General features: G+C 36.7%; 3 protein-coding genes across 3 annotated transcripts; all 3 read right to left on the bottom strand.

Annotated features, from left to right (window-relative positions):
* Nucleotides 1–492: 492 nt before the first annotated feature.
* On the bottom strand, nucleotides 493–8,401 carry susd4 (sushi domain containing 4). The gene is given in 10 exon segments (XM_058749348.1): nucleotides 493–938; nucleotides 1,491–1,876; nucleotides 1,958–1,970; nucleotides 1,973–2,101; nucleotides 3,276–3,467; nucleotides 3,913–4,101; nucleotides 4,237–4,410; nucleotides 5,159–5,362; nucleotides 7,615–7,779; nucleotides 8,231–8,401. Coding segments are annotated over 9 exon segments (1,455 nt in total). The 5' UTR covers nucleotides 7,745–7,779; nucleotides 8,231–8,401; the 3' UTR covers nucleotides 493–900.
* A 1,031-nt stretch (nucleotides 8,402–9,432) lies between these two features.
* LOC131523781 (matrilin-2) lies at nucleotides 9,433–11,867 on the bottom strand. Its single transcript, XM_058750434.1, has one exon. The coding sequence runs from the start codon at nucleotides 11,486–11,488 to the stop codon at nucleotides 10,451–10,453; it is 1,038 nt and encodes a 345-aa protein (XP_058606417.1). The 5' UTR covers nucleotides 11,489–11,867; the 3' UTR covers nucleotides 9,433–10,450.
* Nucleotides 11,868–12,000: 133 nt separating this feature from the next.
* Nucleotides 12,001–14,857, bottom strand: LOC131523780 (complement component C1q receptor). Its single transcript, XM_058750433.1, has one exon. It carries the CDS (start codon nucleotides 14,299–14,301, stop codon nucleotides 12,652–12,654), a length of 1,650 nt encoding a protein of 549 aa, XP_058606416.1. The 5' UTR covers nucleotides 14,302–14,857; the 3' UTR covers nucleotides 12,001–12,651.
* Nucleotides 14,858–15,249: the final 392 nt, after the last annotated feature.

Genomic DNA, 15,249 nt, shown 5'->3' with positions numbered 1-15,249 from the left:
GTAGGCTAAAGTCTTTAGAAGAAAGTCTGTATCACATGCATAAGCCATCTGTTGCTCTTCAATGACAGGCACATTGAAAGATAGCTTTCAGTTTATGACATTCCTCATATAATCCATCCGTACGCAGCAAGCAGCCACATGAACTGGAAAGAGTGTAATGTGCTGCTGCACCTGAAGAGACTTCTCATTTCATCTGCCTCTAAGAAATGTTACTTTTATCTGACCATGTTAGCAGTGTTTTTTTTCTTTCCCTTTCCCAAATCACTTAAAAGGGCATCTTGTTAGAGCTGTGTTCTCAGCTATATTTGTGGTCTGTTAAAAGTAAATTAGCTTATATGTGTGTTATTAACTAATATAGTCAAACTTTGCAGGCTATGTTGTCAGCTTGTCATAATATTTGCATGCAGTGCACCTGCCTTTGGCTTGTACTTAGTTTCATCCAAGGTTCACTTGGATGAATGCACTGAACTTAAATCAAAATAAACTCCAATGTAAAGTTAACATATTATTTATTTAAGAAATATTCATCATTGTTACAGTCCATACCATTCAAAAGCTGGCCAGAATGCAGCGCGGTTGCCAAGTGAAAGTCACAAGAAAAATAATTTATAATACTTAGATGCTATGTATTGTGGGAAAGTTAAATTAACAATATGCTATGGTCTAATGCATAGTTCCTTCATGAGCAGGAAATGGGAATTTATTTAGTTTTTGATTATTCTTTTTTTATTGCCTATCCTTCCCTGGTGTGCTCCTCATTAAATATAAGTGTGCAATAATTCCTTATGAGCAGTAATTTGGCCTGCGTCATGTTGTTCAACAAAATCAGAAATGAACAATGAAATAACCAACAGTGGAGTGAAACAATCTCAAGTGTCCCTTTTCAGTTAAAGGTAACAATCAGTAGTCCGCTTCACCATCCTCCACGAGAGGAATTTCTGGAAAATGCAAAGTAATACATTGGTAAGTGTCTCTGAATTCAAATATGTTACAAATAATTAGTGCTGTCAAATGATTAATCACGATTAATCGCATCCAAAATAAAAGTTTTTGTTTACATTATGTGTGTGTACTGTGTATATTTATTATATGTATATATAGATACACACATTCAGTAAATATTTGTAAAATATTTACATGTATATATTTACATTCTTACATTTTAGATTATATCGAATTATATTTAACATATAAACGTAACATATTTTTCATAAATATATACATGCATGCGTTTGTATATATATATATATATATACATATACACACATATATATATATATATATATATATATATATATATATACACATACATATATATATATATATATATATATATATATACATAATAAATATACACAGTATACACATGTATTATGTAAACAAAAACTTTTATTTTGGATGCGATTAATTGTTTGACAGTGCTACAAATAATATAATGAAACAAGCAGTGTGTGTTTCTACCACTAGGTGGCAGCAGCTGACAGCCTTACCATCTGCAATGTCTATGCTGGGGCTTGTGGAGGCAGTCTCCTCCATAGAGGTTATGGCATTGGTTTTCTCAGACATGTTATTGAGTTCACCAGCATGGGAAGAAGATGGCTGTATGCCTTGAAGACATTCTGATGTGTCCGAGATGCTATCACAGGTCTCTGCCTCACCAGTGTCTAGCGGCACACCATTATGACTCCCCGTATGCCCGGGATATGAAGGTGGGTTTTGTTCTTCTGAATTCTGTGAGCTCCCCAGACCAGCAGGGGGCAGATCATTTGGGGGCTGACAGTAGGTACCACTAACAGCCTCTTCATAAGAGGGAAGTGGTACAGCAACACCATCTACAACCAAGATGTTAGGATCTCGGCCTTCATCTTGCTCTTCACTGAAAAAGGAAGAAATATGTTTTGATGAGTAAGTTAAGAGTAGATCAGACTACACTGTATGATTATAATGTCGGCCGTACCTTGGACTTTGTGGGATTTGCATTTGAAGTGGAACATCTTGCCTGTGATCACCAAGAGCAGAGCTAGCAGCACACTAGTGGCCGTGCAAGCCACTACTTTCCATGTGGTTAGTAGAGAATCTTGAAAACCAGGCCAGGTTGTCTCTATGGGAATAAAGCTCTGCTTGTTAACTTGTACAGCCAAGGTTAACACTCTGTTTAGGACAGGAGATATGAATCTTAACTGTTTTAATACAAAGGAATCAAATTATTTTATACATTTATCTTACTGACCCCAACATTTTCAGAAAAAGTATATTCATATTACTGCTGTCAAACGATTAATCGCATCCAAAATAAACGTTTTTGTTTACATAATATATGTGTGTGTACTGTGTATATTTATATATTACACGTTTATATATTACACACATACAGTATATATTTTGAAAATATTTAGATGTATTTACATGCATATATTTATATTCATATAATTTATATTATATATAAATATATTTAATATATAAACATAACATATTTTTGCTAAATATATACGCATGTGTGTGTGTGTTTATATAAACATAATAAATATACACAGTATACACATATATTATGTAAACAAAAACTTTTATTTTGGATGCGATTAATCATTTGACAGCACTAATTCATATATAGAAGATTAAGAGTTTTCAAAAAAAAAAAAAAAGTTTTGAAAGTCTCTTATACTCACCAAGGCTACATTTATTTGATCACAAAAATAAAAACAGTAATACTGTGAAATATTATTCCAAATCAAACAACTATTTTCTATTTTAATATATGTTATAATGTAATATATTTCTGTGATGCAAAGCTGAATTTTCATCAGCCATTACTCCAGACTTCAGTGTCACTTGATCCTTCAGAAATCATTCTAAAATGCTGATTTGGTGCTCAAGAAACATTATTATCAATGCTAAGAACAGTTTAATATTTTCAGGATTTTTAACAGAAAGTTTAAGAGAATAGAATTTATTTATCTATTTGAAATATAAGTATTTTGTAATACTGTTAAAAAAACAACAATTTAATTGTGTGTGTTTGTACACTCATGGTAGAGAGAGAGAGAGAGAGAGAGAGAGAGACCATGAGTGTGCAAAAACAGTAAATAAGGTCAGTAAATAGGTCAATTTTTATAGGTTCATTAGTTCATAGTATATGCGTATTTAACTTCAATTTCATAACTAACAGCATCATTAAAAATTACTATTATTTCTAATTGCACATTCCTTGTGCTAATGTGCAAGGTTCATCAGAATATTATGTAATCTTTTACTGAAACGAATGCAGGCTAATTTACCATCTTTGATGCAGTAAAACTGCATTTGTGGAAACCATTGTCCGTACTGGCAGGTGATGTACTTGTAGTCATTCGCTAAAGAGTAGCCAGGATAACAGTAGTATTCTACGACCGTCCCATGAATGTAGCGGTCACATGGCTGTGGGTGGCACATGTAATCTCCATGTTCTATCATCAGTGGTAAAGAGCATGCTGTAAAACATCAGAGACACAGAAAAAGACATCTTAATCAGATAACTCATTTCCTCTTCCTGCGTCCCAGACCACATTTTAATATTTGTCCCTTATTTGTTTACACATTCCTAAATAACATAATTACTTAATATCCTGTTTACATTATTGCAGATTTTATAAGTAAATTTCACATCTTTACATAAAGATTTTGAGTTTCTCATTAAGATAAAACTAAAGTCTATTAAGACTTATAAACCATAAGCTACAAGTAGTTTTCAGGGTGCAATTATAAAAGATTATAGTTGTAAAAAGATTTCGAATTATAAAATGAATCTATAAAAGATAATATTATAGATAGATCATTTTAAACAAAATAAAATATTATAATTACAAAATCATGTCGTCTTTTGAACATATCTGTTAATTTTTCAGCTTAAAGCTGCTAAATTATACTTCTATTCACCCTCAACATCAAGGCACCGCGGTGGCGTGTTCGACCAGATGAGGTTATACATGCATTCCAGAAGTTCAGGTCCCTCCAACTTGTAACCAGGAAAACACTGGTAGTGGACCACAGTCCCAACAGGCACAGAGAACTCTGTTTCCGAGATGTTCATGTAACTGTGTGGAGGTATCAGCGGCCGGAGGCAGCCTGTGGAGACAGAGGACAGGCACGAAACCCTTTCCAGATGTAAACTGTCTTCAAGAGTGTGGTGTTTATTGAATTACAGTCAGTTACACAGTAGTTTTGTTTTGAATAGTTGGCAAAAAATGGCTTGCGTCAAACCTTGACAGGTTGGCTGATTATCCCATGTCCCATCTGCCTGGCAGACTGATTCCATAGTTTCTGTGTCAGGGTATCGGATCTGAAATCCCTCATGACAGCTAATAATGAGGCTGTCACCAGGCCTGTACGTCTTATTTGTGACATGAGCATCCTCGATGAATGGAGGAAGACAATCTTTGAAAGATAGAGTAGCTACATAAAAAATGCTGCAACACTGTCATTCAATAGTTAAACAATTATTAAAGAGTTAAAGAATTTAAATATTTAACTTCTTAAATGCATCCAAACATAAATTGTTGCAGTTCATGAATGCTTTGGAATACAGACCTAAGCTTAATCTCCTTTTAGAGAAAACAGTCAGCAGATTATTGCTGAAGACAAACATTTGTGTAAAAAAAGTGTAAAAAAGTTACAGATGTTTAAGCTTACTGTAAAAAAGTATTATACTGTAAGTTTTTTATTTTATTAAAAGAAAATGTTTTACCAAATATTTTGGAATTTAAAATTGCTATAAAATCAAAGCCATGTGTCTAAATAAGCTACATTCCAAATTTGAAGTTGACATCACAAAAACTGAGGTTCCTGATATTGTTTAGGCGTTATAGCAAAAATAGCCACAGGGTGACACTCAAACTTCATTGATATTTATTATTATTATTATTTTTTTTTGATGCAGTTCTTTGTCACAAATTTATACATTTCTAATAAGCACCAAATATGGAAACTTGAGACTCAGACCTTTCCAACAATATACATTTCGTCAAGATTAGAACAAGTTTTGATGATAAAATATTGTAGTACATTAAGTAATGTGAAACTTGACACCATCTACTAGGGGGAGGAGCCTGCTAAAAGGATTTAAAGTACCATTTAACGCTAACAGGATGCTGACAGTTAAAAGGTTGAGATGGAGTAGCCTCACCTTCTGAAAGGCACACTGGTTTAAGGCTTGGTTTCCAGCCTACCGATCCATTATGGAAGCGCGTGCAGATAATCTTGGCTGGCCCCTTTAAGCTATAACCATCCACACAAGAGAACCTGGCCACTGAGTTTTCAAAGAACACACCGCTGCTTGGAGTTCTGATTCCATGCTCAGGAACACCAGGATCCTTGCAGAACTGCTCCACTGAAAGTGCACAGGGAAGAACCAATTCATACATTTAAAGCAAAGAATTTGCCATTTTATGGTTGTGCCAATATCAGTGTTTGATCTTGGTATCTGTAACTTGGTAGTTCTTTGTTCCATGTCTCTCAAGACTTTAATTTAAAGAGACCGCACCCATTTTGGTGACCGCATTAAATAAAATTGACAAAAGTGATTTTATAAACATAGGCAGCATATTAAATGCAAACAAAGTGTCTACTTAAATGTTAACATTTGTAATATTAAAATTTCAAAATATGGGTGAAATAATGTTCCATTGTCATTGTCACGAATCCGGTCTATGAACTTCCGTTCACTCACCACCAGAGGTCACCCGCTCACCACATGGACTCTTGCAGTACACTACTGTTGCACTTCACCCCTGACTACAGTTACCATCATCCATTACACTGACAACACACACAGCTGAATGCACTGATTACGCAGCTGATTCCCATCAGACATGCTACATAAACCATGGACTTCCTCTTTCTCACTGCCGAGTAGTGTTAGTACTGTCGCTGTCTTAGCGTAGCTATTCTACGGATCCAGTTCCCTGTCTTAGTTTCTAGTTTCTAGTTCTAGTCTTAGTCTAGTCTCGTTGTGTTTCCTGATTTCCTAGTTCCTGATTTTTGCCCATGTATTTTGGATTAACCCTTTGCTTGCTGTTTCGGACTGTGTTTGCTCCTCGCCTGGACTTTTGCACATGTTTATGGATTACCCCTCTTGTCTAGCCCTCTGGATTACGTTCACCAATCGATGACCCACGCTTGCCCTAGGAATACTCTTTGTCTCACCTGGAATGTACCTGTTTGCCACTGTTTGGCCTATACCTGTTATGACCACGTTTTGTAATAAAACTCTGCAGATGGATCCGAACGCTTCCTCTGTTCCTTCCGTAACAGTAATTCAGCAAATCATTCAGATATATTTATGTAGTTTCTGATCTGTACTTGGAATAAATGATCACACTATATTTTATTATAAATGACTAAACTTATTGACAAATGAGTAAAGTGTTTTGAAGGATAGTGCTTCTTTGATACTAGTTTTTTTTTATATAGGTTCATTAGTTCATAGTATATGCGTATTTAACTTCAATTTCATAACTAACAGCATCATTAAAAATTACTATTATTTCTAATTGCACATTCCTTGTGCTAATGTGCAAGGTTAATCAGAATATGATTGACCAAATAAAATTGTTTGTACTCTTTTACTGAAACGAATGCAGGCTAATTTACCATCTTTGACAATCTTTGAAAAATCACGGTAAAAAATGTTTGACCGTTATTTTTTGCTGAGAAAAAATAAAATGAAACAGGGCACATTCTAATGTACGCAACAAAAAAGTTGTATTAAGCTTTTGTTTTGATGCTTGAACACCCATTTTAACCCATATGATACATATTTCTGAAGCATTTCAAAAACTACTGGTTCAAAATATTTATGTCACCCATCATCCTCACTTTATTTAATTAAAAATGGTAAAAATACAGGAAAATGTAAACAAATGTAAAAATAAATAAATAAATAAAAAACCTACAGAACATATTTATTATTATAATTAATAAACTTCTATATTTCCATGTCTGGTCAGTCATGACGCTTCTGCTTATGCAGATGATACCAGTTCAGTAATTTAACACGCCTTTTTTCTTTTCTTTAAAATGTTTTATTGTTATCCTTTCTATTTTTACATTTTGTCTTGCAACTGCTGTCACCTCAGGAGGCTGGTGAGCGCATGATAGTGATGTCACCCGTAGCTCTTTCTGTTGGGTGAAACTGTTACAACTCAGCCAGTGTTACAACACTCCCTGTAGTCTCTCCAACATCACACTCAATATGGCATTTTCATTCTATGTCAAAACACTTTTCTGCTGAGATGTTGCTTTTACTCAATCTTACATAAATGTCACCTTCATAAAATGTTGTTATAGCCTGGAGGCGTTTAGGGCCTAGATGATGTCTGGAATTTTATGAGTGTGGTTCTTGCTTGTTTTGAATATTCTGCATAGTCATGACCAAAGGTTAGCCTATATAGCCTACAACATGCAGCTGTAAAGAAGCATCGTCATGTCATGGAGAAACTGTTATGGCATAACAGAACAGAACAGAACCTCTAATGAAGATGATGGGCCAGGTTCTTCAGCCCTTTTAACCTGCAACCACAAAGGAATATTCCACATATTCGTGTAAATTATATAATTACAGTTTTTATGCAGATCTCTTACCTACTGTGTTAACCGGGAAGGCGGTGACCAGAAAAGGAGGGAGGAGGAGGATAATCGAGAGAACAATCTGGCTGTAGACAGGATGTCCAAACGCAGATTTCTTGCCTTCTTTATCACCATGATGAACCATCTTTCACTGAATAAAATTCATCGGGTCACAATGCTCTGAAATTATGATGACAACGACAAAAAAGCTAGGTAAAACGTGAAAATATTAAATCTATTGGGGTTGCATCATGGATTTTCAGCCCTGCAGAATCTCCTCGCCGACGCGCAGAACATGATGAGCAGTAAATCCCCATATCAGTTCCTAAATACCAAAATAGTCTTTTCGGTAACGCGTGTATCGCATATCCAGCACGCATTATTATGCATTATTCAAATGTCTTCGGCAGATCAGAATAAGGCTCGGCCACATAACGATGCTGTCTAAATGTGCGATGATCAAGATGATGATGAAAAATGCGTCATACGCGTCACTGGTCTACCTTTCCCCGTTGAAAACCATGTCCACTGAAGCTATGCTGCTGTTTTAAAAATAGTGCTCGCTGTTTTCTAGACACACGCACACACACACACACACACACACATACACACGATTTCTTCTTTTACCTACCCACTGATGCCATACATTGAAAATCAGTTGTGCTGGTGTTCTTCTCTCTCCCTTAGAAGATAGTCGAGCTGATCTGGTCAATAAATGAAATAATAGCGTTACTTCGGCTGTAGATCCGTTCTTCACTGGAAACTGGGAAGTATTGAAAGCAAAATCATCCCGTCTGTGGTGCTTTAGACTGTGTAGGTTATCTCGTGATGTGTAGATGAATTATTATACAGGTCAAAGTACTAATGTGAAGTATTATGACTATGAGTAACAGGGAAACAACGTTTTAGACAGAGTAACTGCAGAAATCAAGCATAACAACACAAGATATGTATGTTGTTATGCTTTATATATATATATATATATATATATATATATATTAGAAGAGCAACTGGCAAAAGCAAAGCAAGCATAACAACACATAACTCTGACTTTCAAAATTTCACGTGTAAATATTTGTATGAAAAGATACCACAATTGAGAATGTTTTGTCCCTACACAATGGAGGAGTCGACATTAAAAGTCGCAGCGAGTATGTGTATCCACCAGCTGCTTTAAGTTCAGTACTACAGTGCATCTCATCTTCATGGACTGAACCAGATTTGCCACTTCTTGCTGTAAGACAGGGATCCTCAAATCTGGCCCACGAGATCCACTTTCCAGCAGAGTTTAACTCTAATCCCTGTAGCACTGTCTTAGGCTGTTGCTCTGCACTCTCAGAAATAAAGGTACAAAAGCTGTCACTGGGGCGGTATCTTTTCAAAAGGTACATGTTTGTACCTAAAAGGTCCATTTTGGTAACTTAAAGATACACATTAGTACTTAAAGTGTACATATTTGGACTTAATAGGTACAAAAGTGTACCTTTTGAAAAGCTACCGCCCCAGTCACAGCTTTTGTACCTTTATTTCTGAGAGTGTTGCCACATCTGCAGGCCTCCCTGCAGCAGGAATGGCATGTTCATTCAGGTGATCAGAAACCCTGGGCATCTTTCTTCTCGTGTTTTCAGAGTCAGTAGAAAGGTCTCTTTAACGTTCTAAGTTAATATATCTGTGACCTGTAAACAGTAAGTATCTTAAGGACTGTTCCACAGGTCCATGTGCATGGTTGACTGAAAAAAAAGTGTGAAAAACATTTGAATCTCTTTCCAATAAAAATATGTAAAGCTTATTTGGATTTTACAAAATTAACTTCAAAATACAGAATACAGTATATGCTGAGAAGGGGAAGTTTTTTATTTTATTTTATTTTTTTAAATTATATTTACACAAGTATATAGACCTATTCCTTTCATGGTCCAGTTTCATCTGGCTATTAACAGACAAATCATCTGATGAGTTAACCATCGAAACAGAATGGATCATTGACAAACATAAATACTGTGATTATTTATTAGCGAATTAAGAGATGTAGGCTATATATCACACTAATAACTAAAAAGCACTTAGTGTTTAGTTGTAAATGTCAGTTATCTAACTGTGCTAATGGCACCAAAAACAATTGTGTTTTGCAACAGATCAACCTTCAAAGTTTGCACTGAAAATTCCCCATTAAAAAATACATCTTGTTTATTTAGGGCACATACAAAACAGCTGTTAGCAAAGATGTTTAACATGTCAAAGATGTTTTTATCTCATCCATTCAAGTGTATTGTCTGTAAAATTCAGTAAATAGCTACTTGGTAATGTACTCCAACAAATTAGGTAAACAAAGCTAGACCACTGAATATGCAGTTATTCAGTTGGAGAAATCTTGTCAGATATCAAGGAATTAAACTTAAAGGAAGAAAATATGTAGGATAACATGGGAACATGCAGAAATTTAGGCAGAAGATGTTCTTGTTTTTTGTGCAAAAGTAACGTCCAACATCCTGCACAGAAAATCTTTGGCCTGAAGGAGCAGCATTATAGAGTGCCAACCTATCTTTTCACGTGGTATTTATGGCATGGACTCTATGCTAGTAATTCTTGGGTACATTAATTTTCTAAGACAATTATGAGCACTACTGCCCAATCAGTTTTGAAAAAAAAAAAAAAACAACACCTTTTATTTTTTCAGTTTTTAACATAACATTCCAGTTTTAGCTAGAGAGGTATTAAGAGATGTACAGTCGTTGCAACAAGTGTAATTCTTCACAGAATGTAGCCTATACAGTAACAAACATATTGATGTAGGCCTAATACACAGAGACAATTCCACCAGCTTTTTATATAAAGAAAACACAGCAGCTATTTACTTAGATACACTTGCTTGAAACTCTTCACAATCTGGTGGATTGCATTCCTGTACAGTTGCTTTACGACCGCGCAAATAATGCACAATTACTAATAAAGTAAAAACAGCCACTACTAGGAATATTATCAACCCAGCATACTCTCCTGGGGTCGACAGTGCCCCTCTTGCGATATAATTCGATGACGGTGTTGTGAATACTTGACCGTTATATTGACTAGGATCAAGAGTGCATTCAGTTTTATTAATGACGATGAACGGCTCGTAGCAATCACATCTATAAGCTCCTATCGTATTTAGGCACTTGTGTGCGCAGCCGTGATTTGATTCACATTCATCAATATCTTCGCAGGTTTGGTCGCTTCTAACAAAACCAGCCGGGCACCAACACGCGGACCCGCTTCTCAAACATAACGCTTTACAAACACTCGTTGGGCAATAGAAATCACAACGGCTTGGATCTCGTGCATTTGGACGGAATTGTTCCTTACATGAACACCTATATCCGATTTCCAAAGGAGTACATGTATGTTCACAGGGTGCAAGCATACACTGCGCATTATCCAGAACGACCGCACTTCCTTTGCAAAGATCCCCTTGAGACTCCTCGCACAAAAATCCATCCAGTTTGTCCGTGCATGGTCTCGCCGTCCGCATTCCGGCGCTGGAGACAGACACGCAGAGTGGGACGCACGACGTTTCTTCTGTCTCCAAGTTGGTGAATTCCGTGATTCGTTCGCCTTCGCGTAATGTGCGTGTATTACTTAAACACTTGCCGCTTGGGAGATAGAGTCCGGTCCAAAAGTGTCCGATCAGGTTGTTGAGGAGATAGCCGACAACTTCATCTGATGCATTCGACTGGATAAATGATCGGCCGCCCCGTTCTCTGCAACTCTGTTGAGCCGTTTGAAAGTCCACTGGCATTTGGTAGATGTTTGCACAGTGTTTTAGATTTCTTGAACAAGCACAGCTATGTACCATAGTAGCGCACGACGAAATTATCACGATGAACAAAACCGTTTGTTTATGAGAATCCATTCTATTTTGATTTCAAGAGGTAGGCTACAGAAACTTAAGCTGCTTGAGGATATGGTGTTCAAATCTTTAAATATTTCCACCTTTTGAAACCCCATTCCGGAGATAAAGGTAAACATAGGAAGGAAACCCCGCCTGAGGGAGCCAAGAAATACCCCAGAGTGACTGGTCACGGTTTGTGCTGATAAACGTGATGCACGCATTGCGCGCGCTCTCTGAAATGCATAATGATCTTGACAAAAATGACGCATGAATAATATTTCAGATGGTTGTGGTCCCAAGAGTTTAACGTTCACTGTTAATCATCCATTCTTTCAGTAATTCATTCATACACATTAAAAGCTTATTCAATTTCGTTGCTGAACGAGCAGCCACGACCCAGTGAGTTTGGTTTCAACCCTAATTAAACACATCACAACCAATCAAGGCTTCCAGGATTAGTTGATTATTACATGCAGGTGAGTTTGATTAGGGTAAAAAACTTTGCTTCAACAAATACGTAGATCGGCACAAACTAGTTCAGTGAAGCTTTATTTATTCTACCAAAATGTACAGAGATTTATTTTTTATTTTTACAACAATAGTACATATCGTGGATCAAAAAGAAAAAAAAAAACTTAAAAATAAGATTACCTTTAGTGAAGTTTGTGAACAGGTCTAAAGCTGTGTCACAGACTGTAACTTATAGTTCATTTAAAGGGGAGAGTGGGCTATATTGAATAGGCATATAGGCTATATTAGAAAATGTTGATTTTTTAAAGTTTCTTTCTATGTACCTTGCATTTCGTGGCTACTACAGACTGTAACATTCCATCATTATTCCATTACGGAAAGAAATACAAAGTTCACTATACAAACGTTGCCCTTTTCTGATAATGTGACATGGGCCCATCTTGACACAATCAGCAAAATAATTATGAAACGCAATTAATTTAACAGCAAACAGGTACAAGACAGAAATGGTAGATGGTAAAAAACGACAACATAAACACCTATATCCTACAACTTGAATTAAACTTTGTATCCAAATGGGGTTTTATTATTTTCACTAATTTGTCCAACATTTACAGTGTGGCAACAGGAAAAAACAGCATTAGAGTAAATGAACCTTTGAATTTGATGCTGACAGAATATGAACACTTATATTTGGGCTTCATTTAGCCTAATCATTCAGTTGAATGTTGCATTTTTTTTTTCGGTTCATTGTCCAATCCAGATGAAACCCAGCAGTAGTTGTCAGCAGTGGCATTTTTTAAAGCGGCTTTTCTTGAACGTTTCCATCGGTAGACGACAAAGACTGACAATACCGCAATGACCACAGTCAATGGGATAACTGAACCTAAGACACACGCCAAAATCCAAGAACTTCCGAGAAAACTTTCTTTACGTTTACTAGAGTCTGTTTTAGTGTTTGTAAGTGGAGGGGGGTTGACTCTTGTCGGTCCAAAAGTGGCAGGTAACTGACTCAGTTTAGTGATGAACTCTTCTCTATGATCTGAAGATGGAGTGCTTTGTGGTTTCTCCGTGGGATCCGGGACGCAGCTGATGCCATTTTCAGCCAAAATGAAGTTTTCCCTACAGGAACATTTAAAACTACCCAAGGTATTGAGGCAGATGTCTTCACACGGTCTTCTGATACATTCATCGATATCTATACATATGCTGCTATCGTTTAATGATGAACTGTAACCTGCGTGGCAGTAACAAGAGAATGAACCCTGCGAATTGAGACAGCCCTGTTGACATCTGAGTTCGGTGCATTCGTCCACATCTTCACATTTGCCAGCGACAAGCCTGAAGCCGGGTTTACACTCACAAGAATAGCTTCCCGGCGTGTTGTGACACCTGTGTTCACCACAGGTACGTTGCTGACATTCATCGATATCGACGCAACTGACGCTGTCATCGGCCAAATTAAATCCCTCCGCGCATGCGCATGAAAAGCCAGAGGCAGTCGGTATACACTTTGATTTGCAAGGTGAATTTTCGCAGTTATTTCTGAGAACACAACTCACTTGATCATCCATCAGGTAATAACTTTCGTTACATTCACAACGAACACCTGCTCCAGCAGTCTCAAAACAACGGTGATCACAGCCTCCGTTTTTACGTTTGCAGCTTTTATTTCGTGCGCAAAAACTCTCAAAATCTGTCCATTCAAAAAGACCGTTTATGTTGTTACAAACTGATTCTGCATATTCCGACCCGCCGCACTGTATTACAGCCAATGTCCCGTGTGGTAACATCGCCAGCCTTTCATTTGGAGTTAGTGGTTTATATAAGAACGGAACGATGTATTTGACATCGCCTGGATTCTCCCACACTATTGGTTTGCACATGCCTTTGAAAAGAAATTTACACATATAAAATGCGCTGTCTCTACATGAGCCATCTGACCACTTGAGACCATCTGCCAGTGAAATGGACACACACCTGTTTTCCGTGCATGTGCTCAAAGGTTTCTTTTTCCAGTTGGAATATTTGGAATCTGCCGGCTCTGAAGTCCATCTGAAACCGTGCAACTCCTCAGTGAAATCGGTGCAATGTGTTTTCTGCAACTCAAGTCCGATCCAAAGTTTAGAGTTAATGTCGAATTCTTCTGCTGCTAAAAGAGCCGATTTGATGCTCTGAAGTTCATTTTCATTTCTCATAGTAACCAAATTGCCGCCGTTATTGATACAGTCGTCTGAAGCTTTTTCATTACGTTTCTCCTCCAAATGCAACGTAAGGCAAGCCTCAGCTGTGCACGTTGTGCTCACTCGATCGGTCCCGCCAGCGACAAAACAGGACAACATCACAATCAGTACGCGCATCATCCCGTCAGTATCATTAATGATACAATACTACTCGCTTTGAGGAGAAAATATTCAGTTCATCTCAGAGAATGGAGAAAGAATTGTTCGTAGGCCTTTCAAGTATCAGAACAGGACTCAAACTGATGCATCCTGTTTAGTGAATAACCTCCAATGTGTCTCTTCTCAGAGCGAGTTCCTGCCGCCAACAAAAAAACAACTGCCTAGGCTGCTCATTGTTTTGACTACTTCCCCAGATGTTTCAGCCTATGGCTGCTCACGACGTGACACAACAGTACAGTTTTAGATGTACACTGAGCATCTGATTTAGGATAGTAATAATTTTATAGAGCAGACTGATACTTTTAGTAACTAGGCTATTCACATTTTGGCCTTGCAACATGTTTTAAGATACTCAAGTCTCACAATGCAAAGATTTATGATGAAGAGTCATATTCACAACATATTAACCACGAGAGATGCCCTACTGTATAATATAGACTACAGAGATACATTATTAAAAGGTCGTATAATAGGTGCCCAAAGAGCTGGCAAGTATATCAATCTTCAACAAAGAAATATTGATGTTCTTGTGTTAATAGCATTCTAAATAAAGATTAAACAATAATGAGGATCATTTTGAATCTGACAAAACCAGCAGAGATGAAACATGAAGAAAAGCATGTATTTAGGATTCACAAATTAAAGTTATGACATAGAGGGAAATATTGCTGTGAATAATGTTGTAATGATATTGTTAATGTTTTTCTATTGCATATATTTTTTGATGAATTACTTTACTGATCTCATATAACAGTATACCAAATACATTAAAGAAACATCGAGATATCAAACTAACATGAAACTTGTGAAATGACTTGTGAAATACCAAAAATATAAAAGGATAACATACAAAAATATGAATCAAATATTTGAAACCAATATATAAAACCATTGTTAGTATTTACAGCC

The sequence above is a fragment of the Onychostoma macrolepis genome, chromosome 17 (assembly GCF_012432095.1).
Source record: "Onychostoma macrolepis isolate SWU-2019 chromosome 17, ASM1243209v1, whole genome shotgun sequence".
Taxonomy (NCBI): Eukaryota; Metazoa; Chordata; class Actinopteri; order Cypriniformes; family Cyprinidae; genus Onychostoma; species Onychostoma macrolepis.
The sequence above is the reverse complement of the archived record's forward strand: the minus strand, read 5'-3'. Positions and strand labels throughout refer to the sequence as shown.